This window comes from Elephantulus edwardii, unplaced genomic scaffold (genome assembly GCF_000299155.1).
Source record: "Elephantulus edwardii isolate Elephantulus edwardi_28Jun2011 unplaced genomic scaffold, EleEdw1.0 scaffold00071, whole genome shotgun sequence".
In the NCBI taxonomy this organism is placed as follows: domain Eukaryota; kingdom Metazoa; phylum Chordata; class Mammalia; order Macroscelidea; family Macroscelididae; genus Elephantulus; species Elephantulus edwardii.
In genome coordinates, this window is record NW_006399821.1 from 12,509,364 (window position 1) to 12,523,869 (window position 14,506).

General features: G+C 39.2%; 1 protein-coding gene across 1 annotated transcript in view; it reads right to left on the reverse strand.

Moving 5' to 3' along the window:
• Positions 1-14,506, reverse strand: part of F13A1 (coagulation factor XIII, A1 polypeptide) — a 302,545-nt gene that overhangs the window by 220,620 nt on the left and 67,419 nt on the right. Inside the window, exon 3 of the mRNA XM_006888734.1 lies at positions 839-1,090. Within this exon, the coding sequence (XP_006888796.1) occupies positions 839-1,090 (252 nt within the window). The remainder of the gene's footprint in view (positions 1-838; positions 1,091-14,506) is intronic.

Here is a 14,506-nt window from a genome sequence, read left to right on the forward strand (position 1 = left end):
AAGCATTAGTTAAAGTGTTGACCCCCCCTCTTAGCCCAGTGCCTTAACCCACTTACTTCCCAGCTCCACCCTCCACCAGGATAACCCTTCCAGGTGATTTATAGCCTCTGAAAACCCACTGGAGGGTCACCTATGAGTGGGTTCTCCAACAAGTGTGTTTTAAATAAATTTAGAAGATCTTTTCAACCCTTAAGCTTCCTGCTGTTGCATTAGAGTTAAAGAAGCAAGTTCCATATGGGCAGAATTGGCTTTATTCTGTTTTCCTGAGGTTAAGAATAAAGGATCTTGTGGTTTTTTTTTTCTTTTTATTATGTATTTTGTGTGTGTGTGTGTGTGTGTGTGTGTGTGTGTGTGTGTGTACCGTCAAATCAGATCTGACTGGTACAGGAGAAGACTGTTCCTCCTTCTCCATCAGAGCATCTGGTGGATTTTAACCATTCACCTCTGGGATTGCAGTACACTTTCTTGTCACTAGGCCACCAGGATCTTGTTTTTAAAGCAAAATTTAGGAGAGAAGTATTTTATCCCCTCATCCACCACCCTAGAGAATCATAAAATCAACATGTAGTTCCGTAATAAACTAATTGTGTAACTTTAGTCAATCTTCAATTAATTCGTAGGATAAATGCACAAAAGCGTTAACATCATGTACATGTATTTTATCCTCGTATGTACCTCTTGAAGGCAGATTTTGCAAATTTTTTTATTAATGAAAAACAAGTATAATATACATAAAAGGGAAATGCCTTAATAACTATTCTGCTACATCTCCAAAAAGATACAGTGAAAACAAAAACACTGTCTATTATTAGTGGGACAAACGTAAGCCCATCTTTACCTTCACACCAAGGATTGAAGAGGATGTATGTATCGGTGTCTGGGTCTCGGTTGGTGCGGATGATGCCATAAGGAGTCCAGACAGCCACGTACATACGGAACTTCCCCACAATGCACTCTGAGGATGACTGGACAGACAGTCGGACGGACCTGTCCTCTCTCGTGATGATCTTGGCCCCCCACTTGCCCTTCTGTAGCTCTGAGACCATAGGAACTGGGATGTAGGTGCCTTTGGTTTCCTGAGGGTAGCGGCCTGTGTGGAGAAAGAACAAGCACAGAGTTAAGAAGATCTCTCAGAACACTTTTGTTCACACTGTTATTTTATGACCAAAGAGGGATATGAAATCCTAACTTTTGGCTGAGGATTCTTTGTGCTCTCAACTGACTTTATGATCTTATGCAGTTTCCCCCATTTTTTGAGTCTTAAATTTATCATGGCTACAAAAGTAGAAACGTCTATAGGGATTTTTGTTTATTTTAACAATGAACTCGGAGTAAGATGTATAAACACTAATATGAGATGCAAAAACTAAACAAAAGCAAACCTCAGAGTTTATAGAGTACTGTAGAGTTATAATTTTTATCAAATTTAACCCTCTAAAGAATTAGAGTGATTTTATTGGATAAAAATAATTTTAGCTATGCAATACTATTTGCAGGGCCACAAGGCAATTTTCTTTTGCTTATTCTGAATATATTTTCCTTATTTGTGATGATACTACCTTTAATAGGATTATATTTGCATGCTATAGCTATGTAACTATTTTCATATTCAACTTAAAATACACTTACTGCCAAACCCATTAGAAATTTCTGTTTCTGTCATGGGAGAAGCGTTAAGAATTGAGACTCCAATGGCAAATTATCTGAGTTAATTCTTGGTTCTACTATATTTTACCCTGGAAACCCATATCCTACTGTCCTATTTGCAACAATATTGCCTTTTATGCGACAGGAATTATTCTACATGATAGAAATAAAGCAGTGAACAAAATTGACAATTCCTCTGTACTCATGTGCTTGCTATATAGTGTACTGTCTAGTAGGAACCGACTCGTAACTGCCTCGACAGTGGGATTTTAGAGACAGTAAATCACACGGAGTATATTACTCATCTTGATCCTATGGAGCAGCGTACCTTTGGGACTCATAGAGTTCACATTCTGTGGAGAAAGCCACACTTGTGGTATTTGTCACTTGTCTGTGACCCTTTTTTTCCCTTATGAAAAACTATGCAGGCAAAACAATTGTCATCACCTTAATTTTACAAATTAGGAAACTAAGGCACAGACATTAAACTGTTTACTCTGAGGGATGCAGAGGAGGTGAAGTTCAATCCTGATCCCAGATAATCTAGCTTGAAATGTAAGAGTTTAAAATTAAACTCAAAGGTCTCTGGTGGTTCAGTGGCAAAAAGCTGTGCTACAATCCAAAGGCACACGGTGCAAGGCCACTAGCTGTTCCGTGGGAGAAGGATGGGCAATCTCCTCCTGTGCGATTAACTGTCTTTGAGAACCTTCCAGAGGGTAAGATATGGGTTGTTTCCAATGCTACAGTACACAACAACAACAATAACAACAGCATATTTATGTGTAGAAAAGAATTTGGAGTTGGTGAGACTTATGCTCAAATTCCGACTTCACAGCTAATTAATATGATGCCGCAAATGACGGCAAATATGTCTCTAAGCACGGTTGTCAATTTAAAAAGTGTGCGGCAATAAGTAAATGGTGCAATTCTGGGCAAATTACTTACATTAATGAGCTTTGATTTTAATTCTAGAAATTACAGATAGACATAGATACGTATATTATTCATAAAGGAAGACATAAATAGCTAGATTAGAATATAATGAAAGCTTTATGCCTGACACTTTGTAGTGGCTGATATTAATTGTGCTTTAAAGTACTGCTGGAAAGTAAAGATAAAAAGAAGGATCTGATTTCACTCTTGCCTCCTTGTCTCCACTCTTCACGCCCAGTTCTGAATCTGAAGAAAGCCTGGTGTCCTAGAATAAGGTGGATTACTTTTGTTGTAGAAAGTATTGTGTTAATATTGGAAGGAAAGTCATTCCTTTGGAGTTCAAACTTAGTCATATGAAACACAGTTGTTGTCGTGTACCATGGAGTTAGAACTGAACCATAGCTGACTCTCCAGCAGGTTTTCAGAGGCAGTTAATCACACAGGTGGAGATTGCCCATCCTTCTCCCATGGAGCAGTTGTTGGTTCTGGATCGTGTGCCTTCAAGCTTGCAGTGCAGCTTCTTGACACTAATCCACTAGAGTTCCCTTATAATAGTCATATTGTTAATCCTCTCTCAACTAAAACTTAATTATGCTTTTCAAAATGTCGATAAGAGTGCTCATAGATTGTGGTAGGGAAGGAAGGTCAAGAAATAACAGGTTACTGTTGCTAAAATTATCCCTAATCCCCAATCTTTGATATCTCCCATTCCTCTAGGTGGTCTCTTCTGTGTACCTTGTGGAGGAGTTGGCATGATTTTACCTATCACCAGTAGGTCTACAGAATCAAAAGCTACTTTCAAAGGCAAATGACTCCAGATACAAAACTTGAGCTGACTAATTTTTCTGTCAGGAGACCATATATGGTTTGGGGGGAGGCGTGTGTGAATTATTAACCAGAGATTCTTAATAATTACAGATTTATTTCCAGTACTTCCTGAAATATGTCACTCAACCATAATTTTCTGTCCATAATTTAGGGAGTTCTAAATTATGGAGGGTTAGTTATGAGTCAGTTCCAACTTGATGGCACAGAACAATGACAACCATAATTTCTGACTTTTTGAGTGATCAGTGGTTCCTATAATCCCCAATTGTCCCTTTAAAAGCAACATCCCTTATCATTATGAATTGGTAAACTATGGCCTATGAGCCAAATGAACTCTGTTGCCTATTTTTGTAAATAAAGTGTTATATTAGAACAGAGGCATTTTCATTTGTGTATGTATTATTTTATAACAATAGAGTTGAGTAACTGTGACTGAAAACATGCGGCCGGCAAAATTGTAAATATTTACTACCTGACACTTACATGCCATCTTCTCCTTTACAGAATTTTGCAGATAATTTATTCAAAGGAAGTTTTTTTGTTTTTGTTTGTTTCTTGTTGTTTTTTTTTTTTTTTACCAACACTCATCATAAGACTTGAGCCTAACAAGAAAATGCCATCATCCAATGTTTCCTTACACACAAACGTCTGTTACTAAACATCTATATTGCCATTAAGTCAATTCTTCAGTTTCCTCAAAACCTTTAAGCTAAAGTCCTCACAGTCTTAGAGGGAATTTTAAACACAGGAAGTTGGTTGTAGTTTGTTAGTGATTTCACTATACATAGCTGCAGTATTTAAGAAGTTTAATATCATGGAAACTGTATAGAGCTGCCAAGGCTAATCACATAGACAGGGATGGAAATACAATCACAGGACTACAGATTGGTTTCCTCTGCTCTTTACAACCAGCCTGTAAGAAAATTTTTACAAGTAGGAAACTGATGCTTCATGAGATTTTGTCACACATGGAACATCGCATAATGGGACAGTGGGACAGACATGGAAGCTGAGGCTGCTGCGCTGTGAAGGCATTTTCCTTCCTCTGAGACATGGACCTCTTTGAAGGAACAAAATTCAATCTGTGTGTTGAGCAAATGATCCAAGAAGATGGATTTTGTGAAGAGGAGTGTGGATGGAGACTTGGGTGTTGTAAGAAATTAAAGAAGATTAAGGAAACTAAGAGTTGAATAAGCAGAAAACATAAAAGTATTTGGGACAAAGACTAAAAAGTTTGAGGCAAAGACTAGCAATTCTTTCTAAATTCATTGTCTCCTGATGCCGTAAGTATCACTGCAGGCTGTGCTGGTACTTCAAATACCAGCATGGTATAGACAGGATTCAAGTGAGCTTCAAGCCTAGACAAAGAAGAATGGCCTAGTGATTTATTTCTGAAAATTAATCAATGAAAACTTAATGGATCAAAACAGAGCCTTGGTTGACTTGCTTATACTAAACACATCAGAGAGAAAAATCAATTGGTGGAGGTTACTATTATTGTTAGGTGCTGTGGATTTGACTATAACTCACAGTGACTCTATGAACCATAGATCTAAACCTTGCCCTGACATCACAATCCTCACTCTTTCTGATATGCTAAAGCCCATTATTACTGTCACTGTGTCAATCTATCTTGCTAAGTGTCTTCCTTTCTTTCTCTGACCCTCCATCTTTCCTAGAAATATGCATTTTTCCAAGGACTATGTCAAAGAGATCCCGGTGGAATGCAAAGAATACCAAAAGAATGCCTATTTGTGCTTTATTGACTATGCAAAGTCATTTGACTGTGTGGATCATAGAAAATTGTGGCTGACGTTAAGAAGAATGGGAATCCCAGAGCACTTAATTTTGCTCACGAGGAACCTGGATCAGGGGGCCATTGTGAGAATAGAGCAGGGGAACACTGAATGGTTTAAAATTGAGAAAAGTGTGTGTCAAAGTTGTATTCTCTCTACAAAACTATTCAGTGTGTATATTGAGCAAATTATCCAAGAAGCTGGCTTCTATGAAGAGGAATATGGCATCAGGATTGGAGGGAGACTCATCAATAATTGTGCAGATGACACAACCTTGCTTGCTGAAAATAAGGAGGACTTGAAGCTCTTCTTGCAGATCAAGGAATGCAGCTTTTGTTATGGATTGCATCTCAATGTCAAGAAAACAAAGATTTTTACCGCTGGACAAATAGGCAACGTCATGATGGATAGAGAGATAGAGAGGAGACTGAAACTGTCAATAGCTTCATATGGCTTGAATCCACAATTAACACTCTAGGCATCAGCCATCAGGAAATAAGGAGATTCATTCCACTGGAAAAATTTGCAGTTAGGGACCCCTCCAAATTTTTGAGGATTAATGATGATATCAGTTTGAGGACTAAGTTATATCTGATTCAGGCCATGGTCTTTCTCAATACTTGCTCTATATCTAAGAACCGGACAATGAATAAGGATGACAGGAAAAAAATAACACCTTTGAACTGTGGTGTTGAAGAAGAGTACTGAACATCCCATGGCCAAGAAATACTTTTGGCATTATGCTAGGAGGTGCTATTCCTTGGAGAAGGATATGATGCTGGGAAGGGTGGAGGGTTGGCGAAGGAAAGGAAGACCCTCAATCATATAGATTAACATGATGACTGCTGAAATGGGATCTTGTGTGTCGGGAAGTGTGAAGAGGGCACAGGATAGAACGGGGTTTAGATCTTTGGTTCTTAGGGTTGCTATGAATCATACTCTACTTGATGACACCTAACAACAACCAGTCTCTCCTAACAACATGATCAAGGTATATGAGATGAAGTTTCATCGCCCTTGCCTCTAAGGAGCACCCTGGTGGCACTTTCTCCCAAACAGACTTGTTTGTTCTTTTTGATAGTCCTTGTGGTATTTAATACTCTTCTCCAACACCACAGTTCAAACGTATCAACTCTCCTTTCATCCTTATTTATTGTTCAACTTTCAGATGCATAGGAAACTATTGAAAATGCCATTCATAGAGGTAGACATCATATTTTAGTGAGGAAGAATTTCCAGAAAGCTGAGGGAGACCCTTGATAAGTTGACTTGCGATGATAGGGACAACAATGAGTTTAAATGTGCTGTTAATTGTAAGGATGATGTCAAAGTGGGCAACGTTTCACCCTGTTTGTGTATTGATTCATTGGGAATTGTAGAGACTTGATGGAAACTAACAAACAAGAAGAAATTAGATAAAAATTAAAAAAAAAATAATGCAAAGGAGAATGAGAATGCTTTCTGGGTGGGTTACATGGGAAGATTTGAAGTATGGAAGATTTTGGGTTAAAGAGGTTGTAACTGCATGATAAGAAAGAAATCTGGAAGTTAGGAACTTTGCAGAGGGTTTCTGGTATAAAATTGGCTTGAGGGTTGGGAAGGATTCTGAAATGATGTGAGCAACTGAAGAAGAGATCAGGTAAGTAGCAATGCTAACAGAAGCAGGCCTTGCCCCAGGCCAGTGTGTGGAAATAACGGCCTGGTTTGAAGCTCTAGCCAGCACAATGAGTGATTTTATTAATCTCAAAGGAAACAAAAGAACTGGTATTTGTAGGCCTTTTTAAAGTCACTGTGTAGAAAATCTTTTTATTAATGTGAGATCTGATATATCAATAGTACCTCAGGGTCTTGTCAAGTGCTCTGTGATACCATATTTAAGTAGGAGTGTAATGATCTGAGTGTAATTATGAGAGTACTTCTGAGTGTAATGACAGCACAGAGGAAGACTTTTCCAAGATTGAATTGTGATTTGGGAAGTTGTGACAGAATAGTATTTCATTTAGCTAAGGGATATCTGGTGGGCCAGTGGTAAGAAGTTGCAGTACCAACCCTAAGGCACATGGTTCAAATCCACCAGCTACTCCACAGAGAATGGCAATCTCATCCTGTGTGATATATAACCTCTGAAAACCCACTGGGGGGGCAGCTATAAGTCAGTTCCAACTTGAGGGCACACAACATCAACAAATAACCCTGAATACCAGAAAGTTAACATGTTGAAAAGAGCATGAGGAGGTCATATTGGAGAAAACCACTTTATTCATCATCATCCATGACCATCACCTCTGTATCAACTATCCTTTGCTAAACATTGATGAGAACCATATCACACAGATGACTGCTGTATACATGTTTGTCAAAAGGATACAATGCCTCGATAGAAGTTGTCTATAGGGAGTTGTGTTGCTAATTTGAATCTGGTGATTCAAATCACCTAAAGATGACCTCAGAAGAAAGTTGGGCAATTACTTCCTTTGTAATGTATAGCGTTGGAAATCCAATTGAGGGTCAGCTATGTGTGTTGAGTTAAACCTCCCCAACTTGGGACTAAGAGGATAATTCAGCTCCTTTCAAATGTTCTTTCCTAATCTTAACTAGATAAGAAAGATCTTTTGGATACTTTCTTCATATTAAGGTCATTCCCAAGGTAGTAATTGTTAGGGTTCATCAAGTCAGCTTCCACTCACAGTGACTCTATATTCAACAGAGCTAAACCCTGCCAAGTCCAAGTCCCATCATCCTCACAATCACTAGGAAGTTTATACTTCTTGTTGCTGCCATCGTACAGCCCATCTTTTTGAGGATATTTCTCTTTACTGATGGTCTTCTAATCTACCTCCAGTTTAAAATGAGCCCTAGATGGGAATGGAGGAAATTTTCTTCTTCACCTTTCTTTTCATGCACCTAAGTACTTATTGCCCAGAAATGGTAACCCACAAGAGGAATATGATGTGTTTTAAAATTTGCTTTTTAAGTAACTTAATACTTTTGGAATATTTTCAAGTGACAAAAAAATGTTCTATGTAGTGATTTGGTCCTCAGACAGCGCAAGGAGATCATTGGTTGATACCGCCTATAGTAGAGTGATTGCATATTGTTGGTAATGGAACTGTTAATTTCTTCTCTTGGACTCAGGCCTTAGAGGAAAATATTCCGCCTGGAGAGGGGAAGTTGCCAGTCATCAAAACAGAAATATTTTTCAATCATCAACCCACTAGAGTGCCACAGTGGAGATGGTTGTCTCTCAGGACACCCCATTTCACCCATCTCTAATTAACACTTTAGAAACAAGCCTAGGACCATACATGGCCTCCAATCATACTATACTTAATAATTACAAAACTTCTATTCTTATGAGCCTGAATTCACCAGAAAAGGTCAGAATAGAAACCTTTCTTTATTAGCCAGTCACTGGGAAGCTACTTCTCTAATTAAATCCATTGTCACTGAGTCAATTCTAAGAGAGCAGAACTGTCCCATAGGGCTTCTAAGATGGGAATCTGTACAAAAACATACTAATACATTCCCCCCCCCCATGGAGTGAATGGTAGATTGCAACTGTTGACCTTATATTTAATCACTGTGCAACTAGAAATCCTCTAATTAAAGGGACCTGAAAGCCGTGACTTAGATGTCTATGTAGCTTCATTGAATGTCACAATGTCTGGGACCCAAAAGGTGGTAGAAAAATAATAATAAAACCAATTATCCTCTATTTGATACTCCATAGGGTTTCTGAAACTCTAAATCTTTATGGGACCTAATAAGTAGGAAGTTATGTTACCAACTCAAGGGCAGGTGGTTTGAATCCATCAGCTGCTCAGAAAGAGAAGAATGGGCAATCTCCTTCTGTGTAATTCACAGCTTCTGAAAATCCATTTGAGGGTCAGCTACGTGTTGATTCCAACTCAATGACAATGAAGAAGAGAAGAGAAACCTTTATGAAAAAAGACTGCCCAGCTTTCTTTCCCTGAATGGCTGATGGATTCAAACCACTGATAGATGGATAAAGGAGCTTGGTGGCATAGTCCATAGTTTGTTGTGCTGTTGACCAAAAGTCTTCACTCAGCAATTAAAATCCATCAGCAGTTTCATGGAATAGGTAGTCTCCACTCATTTAGATTTACAATCTCTGAAACCAAACACAGAATCCCTACTAGCCTGAATTGATTTGTGAGTTTGAATTTTTTGGGTTTTGATACCTGTAATTGTACCTATCTGTATCCCATCCTTTCCCAGATATTTTCAAGATGAAGAACATTTCTGGGGGAAAGCCAAGAAAACGTCTAAATCTAAAGACTATTGTTTTACTTTGCATGCCCCAAAGGCAGCACAGTGATTGAGACATAGTGTATGCTCAACAAATATTTAATAAATTAATGCCATTGCTAAGTGAGGCCAGTGTTATATTTTAGAGGAACATTCTAGTTGTACATCACTCTGAAGTAATCTGGGTTTGCTGTGATACTGAACTTTGTGCTGTTGGGGTGCCACATGCCATAAAGGTTGCCCAAGGTGGACAGTGTTTGGTAGAGCTCCCAGTTTAAGACAGGTTTGGAAGCAGGGGTAGCATTCATTTCCTAAGCCACATGCCTCTGGAAACCTATGAACTTGGAGAAAGGACAACAGTTACAGAGAGGCATCAGGTCTTTTGTTCATAGAGTCACTATGAGTCCTGCATGACTCGATGGCAATCAACAACAACAACAATAACAACAAATCTTGTTGTTATGTCCCATTAAGTGAGTTGGTACCAACTCAGAGCTAACCCTCCAGGGGGTTTTCAGAGGCTGTAAATTACACAGGAGGAGATTGCCCATCTTTCTCTCATGGAGCAGCTAATAGATTCAAACTGTCTGTCTTTGGGTTGGCAGCACAACTCCTACCTACTTGCTGTTATGTGCTGTTGAATCACCTGCAATTTGACATAGCCACCTATGTACAACAGCCCTGCAGCCTTCCCTACCCTGAGTCAGTTTCACTGACTCGGACATACCTATCCCCATTGTCCTAGTTACTGTATCAATCCATCTCATCTGGGTTCTTCCTCTAACGTGCTGTCCCTCCACCCTTCTGATCATGGTCTCCAAAGAGATCCCTCCTGGCCACATGCCCACAGTATGTGAGATGGAGCTTCAAAATCCTAGCCTCCAAGGAGAAATTTGGTTTAACCGACTCTAAGACAGACCTTTTTGTGGTTATTTTTTTTTTTCTTTTTCTCTTCCTTTTTTTTTTTTTTTTTGGTGGTCCATGGTATATTGAAGACTCTTCTCCAGCACCAGAACTCAAAGGCATCAATTCTTCTGTAATCCTTAGTCATTGTCCAGCTATGTAATGCTTACCAAGTAATTGTGAAGACCATGGACTGGATCAGGCATAAATTAGTCTCTAAACAGGCATAGTTGCTTCTCAGTACTCTGGAAAGGTCCCTGACAGCAGATTTACCTAATGCAATTTGTCTTCTGATTTCCTGACTGCTGGTGCCAAGACTGTTGACTGTGGAGTCATGCAAGCTGTAACTGTTAACAACCTCAATTTCTTCTCCATCCATCACAGTCTGCCCAATTGGCCAGCAATGACAATCTGTTTTCTTAATGTGGAGCTTCAATTCATAGTGAAGATTACAGTCATTGACCTTCTGCAACAAGCACTTCTTCAGGTCCTCCTGAGTTTCAGCAAACAAGGTTGTGTCATCTGCATAAGGTAGGTTGTTGATGAGTCTTTCTCCATTCCTGAAGCCACATTTCTCCTCATAAAGCCCAGCCTCCCAAATTATCTCTTCTGCATATAGATTGAAAAAGTATGGAGACAGGACACATCCTTGATTTTGAACAATGAAGTGTTTTCCTACTCTGTTCTGAAGACAGATTCCTTGTCCAAGTATAGGTTTCGCATAAGCACAATCAATATTCTCCTCACGATTACTCACAATATGTTGTGATCAGCACAGTCAAATTCTTTTGCATAGTCAGTGAAGCACAGATAGATATCCCGCTGGTACTCTTTGCTTTCTGCCAAGATCCATCTGACATTGGTGATAATGTCTCTACTGCCATGATCTCTTTTAAACCCTGCTTGTATTTCTGATAGTTCTCTGTCAACGTACTGTTTCAGTTGTTTCTGGATATGAAACATGAATGCAGGCTATACACAGGGATTTCACCTTATGGTATGCATAGAAATAAAATTGATTACATTTGTGGAAGGAATCATTGGAGATGTTCAACATCAGCAGTGAAAACTAGACCAGGTGCTGATTGTGGAAGAGACTATCAACTATTCATATGCAAGTTCAAATTAAAGCTAAAGAAGGTCAAATCAAATCCACAGGAATAAAAATTTGACCTTGAGACTGTCCCATCTGAACTTAAAAATGAACTCAGGAATAGGTTTGAGGCCTTGAACACTAATGAATGAAGACCAGATGAGCTGTGGGAAGGATATCAAGAATATCATCCACAAACAATACAAAAGATCATTACGGAGACAGAAGAAGAAGAAAAGATCAAAACAGATGTCATAAGAGACTCTGAATATTGTACTAGAGTGCTGCAAAGCCAAAGCAAAGGGAAGAAATCAAGAAGTCAAAAAGCTGAATAGAAAATTTCAGAAAGCAGAATGGGAAGACAAAGCAAAGTATTATAATGACATGTGCAAAGAACTGGAGTCTGAAAATCAAAAGGGCCGTATTTTTAAACTGAAGAAACTAAAGAAAAAAATTCAAGCCTTGAGTGGTACAATACTTAAGAATGCTATAGATAGCTCTAGCAAGTATTAAAAGAAGATGAAAGGAGTATTCAGAGCCATTGTACCAAAAAGAATTGGCTGACACAGAAGAGTTTCAAGAAACAACATATGAGCAAGAGGCAATGGTGATGAAGGAGGAAGTATAGGCTGCTCTGAAGGACTTGGCAAACAATGAAGCCCCAAGAATTGATGGGAAACTATCGACATATTTTAACAGATGCTGCTCTGGACATGCTCACCTGATTTTCTAAAGATACCTGGAGGACAGCTACCTGGCCAACTGAATGGAAGAGATCCATACCTGTTCCCATTCTAAAAATAGGGGAACCAACAGAGTGTGGAAATTATCGTACAATATCACTCATATCACACACTAGCAAAATCCTGCTGAAGATTAATTATCCTGAAATGACTAGACCAGTACATTGACAGAGAACTACTTTATCCACTAAGTCACAAGAATTCCCTTAATTAGTTATATGGGATATTTTCTACTTTTTATTTATTTTTCTGTCAAGCCTTTCTAACCCACTTGAAACCTTTTTAACATTAGGTGTCATTTTATGAAAGATACAAACCAGCAGTGTGCTATGTATTCACCTGCTGTTGACCATCCTCTTCCAGGTTTTAAGACATACAAGGACTCCGTGATTGACTTAGTACATGAGGGAAATTAACTGTGACCCAGAATGCTACTGATGACAGAAAGAGAAATGTCACATGTGTATGAGACAATATTCAGAGGCAACGTTAATAGCATGGACACAGGAAAGTTTTTCCAACTGTGAACAACAGGGCTCTTTTAGCAGCAGTTACACACATTTTAAACACACCTATACCTTGCTACAGGAGTTTGAGTGAATCCTTTATGTATTTACTGCTAACTGGAAGGTGTGAATACTCCAGGCTCCATGCAACAGAAAGAAGGGCAATATCCTTCTGTATAGGTTTACAGCCTCAGAAACCCAAAGGTGTGGGCCTCAAATGTTGTCTCAATGGCAGTGACTGCGGTTTTTCAGCATTTCAGGAGAGTCCTATGGGCACTGTGGTTAAAGCACTTGGCTTCTAACTTAAAGGTTGGCAATTTGAACCCTTCAGTTGTTCTTCAAAAGAAAGATGTGATCATTTGATTTCATAAAGATTTCTAGCTTTAGAAACACAATAGAGCAATTCCACTCTATTTTACAGGGTTGCTATGAGTAAGTAACTTGACAGCAATGAGTTTTGGAAATATATACACTAAGCTTTACTAGGATTACTGTACATGAAAAGTAAAGTATGTCTGTGTACAGAGTGGACTTCTGAAACATCACTATTTACAAGTAACTATCACTATGGACTGCTAGGAGAACAAACAGAATTTTCCTGGAGAGGGTAAAGCCAGGCTGCTCTTTGGAGTCAAGGATTCTGAAGCTTCATCTGGCATACTCTGAGCATGTTGCAAGGATGGACCAGTCCTTGGAGAGGGACATCATGTTTGGAAGAGTGGAGGGACGGCACAGGAGAGGAAGACCCATAGGTGTGTCTGAGACAATGAGGTTGGCACTGGATAGAGCCGGGTTTAGGGCTCTTGTGCATAGGGTCTCTATGAGTTGCAAGCAACTCAGTGACACATAACTATAACTGCTTTTAAACTAAAAAGAAAAAGAAACATTGCCACTTGGTCAATTCCAACTTACAGTGACCCTCCATCAAGTTTCTAAGGCGGAAATTCTAATGGAAGGAGACTGCCCATCCTTGTAATATTTGAACTGCCACAGTCATGTAGCCTTTTGTGAAGCAGCCCAGCATATTATATACACTAGCTAACCAGAGTTCCTTAATTCCTATCATTATTGTTATGTTCCATCAAGTCAGAACTGACTTAAAGGTGACCAAGAGGGTTTTCAGAGGCTGTAAATCACATGAGAGACTGCCCACGAAGTAGCTGGTGTTTTTGAACCACATGCCTTTGGGTTGGCAGCATAATCCCTTACCCACTAGGCTAGAAGACCTGTATTGTTTTTGTTGTTGTTGTTGTTGTGTGCCGTTGAGTCAGAATGTTCTCATAGTGGACCCTCCAGTGGGTTTTAAAAGGCAATTAATTGCATGGGAGAAGCCTGACCATCCTTCTCCTGCAGAGCAGCTGGGGGACTTGAACTGCGTGCTTTTGGGATTTCAGTGTAGCTCCATACTACTAGGCCACCGGAGCTCCCCTTATTAGACATGTGGAAATCCAGTGAAGAAGGTGACCGACCACTGGTGAGTGAGCAGATTCCTTAGGGAAAGTAGCCTTATAAAGTTGGATAAATAATAATAGCTGTAAAGATGGACAAGAAGATGAAAGAACTTTCCAGCTGAGAGACTAAAAAAAAACACACGTGCATATCTTGGAGTCCCATAGACTGGTTTAAATTTGTAATAGCACAGTCATTCTATGGCTCTATGTTATTGTAATCTATCCAAACCTCAATTTCCTCTTTATTATTAACACCTCATGAATTACCACTAGGGTTAAAAGAGCTGAGATATAAGAAGCATACAAAGCTGTATGTGGCAAACAGCACACAATTGGT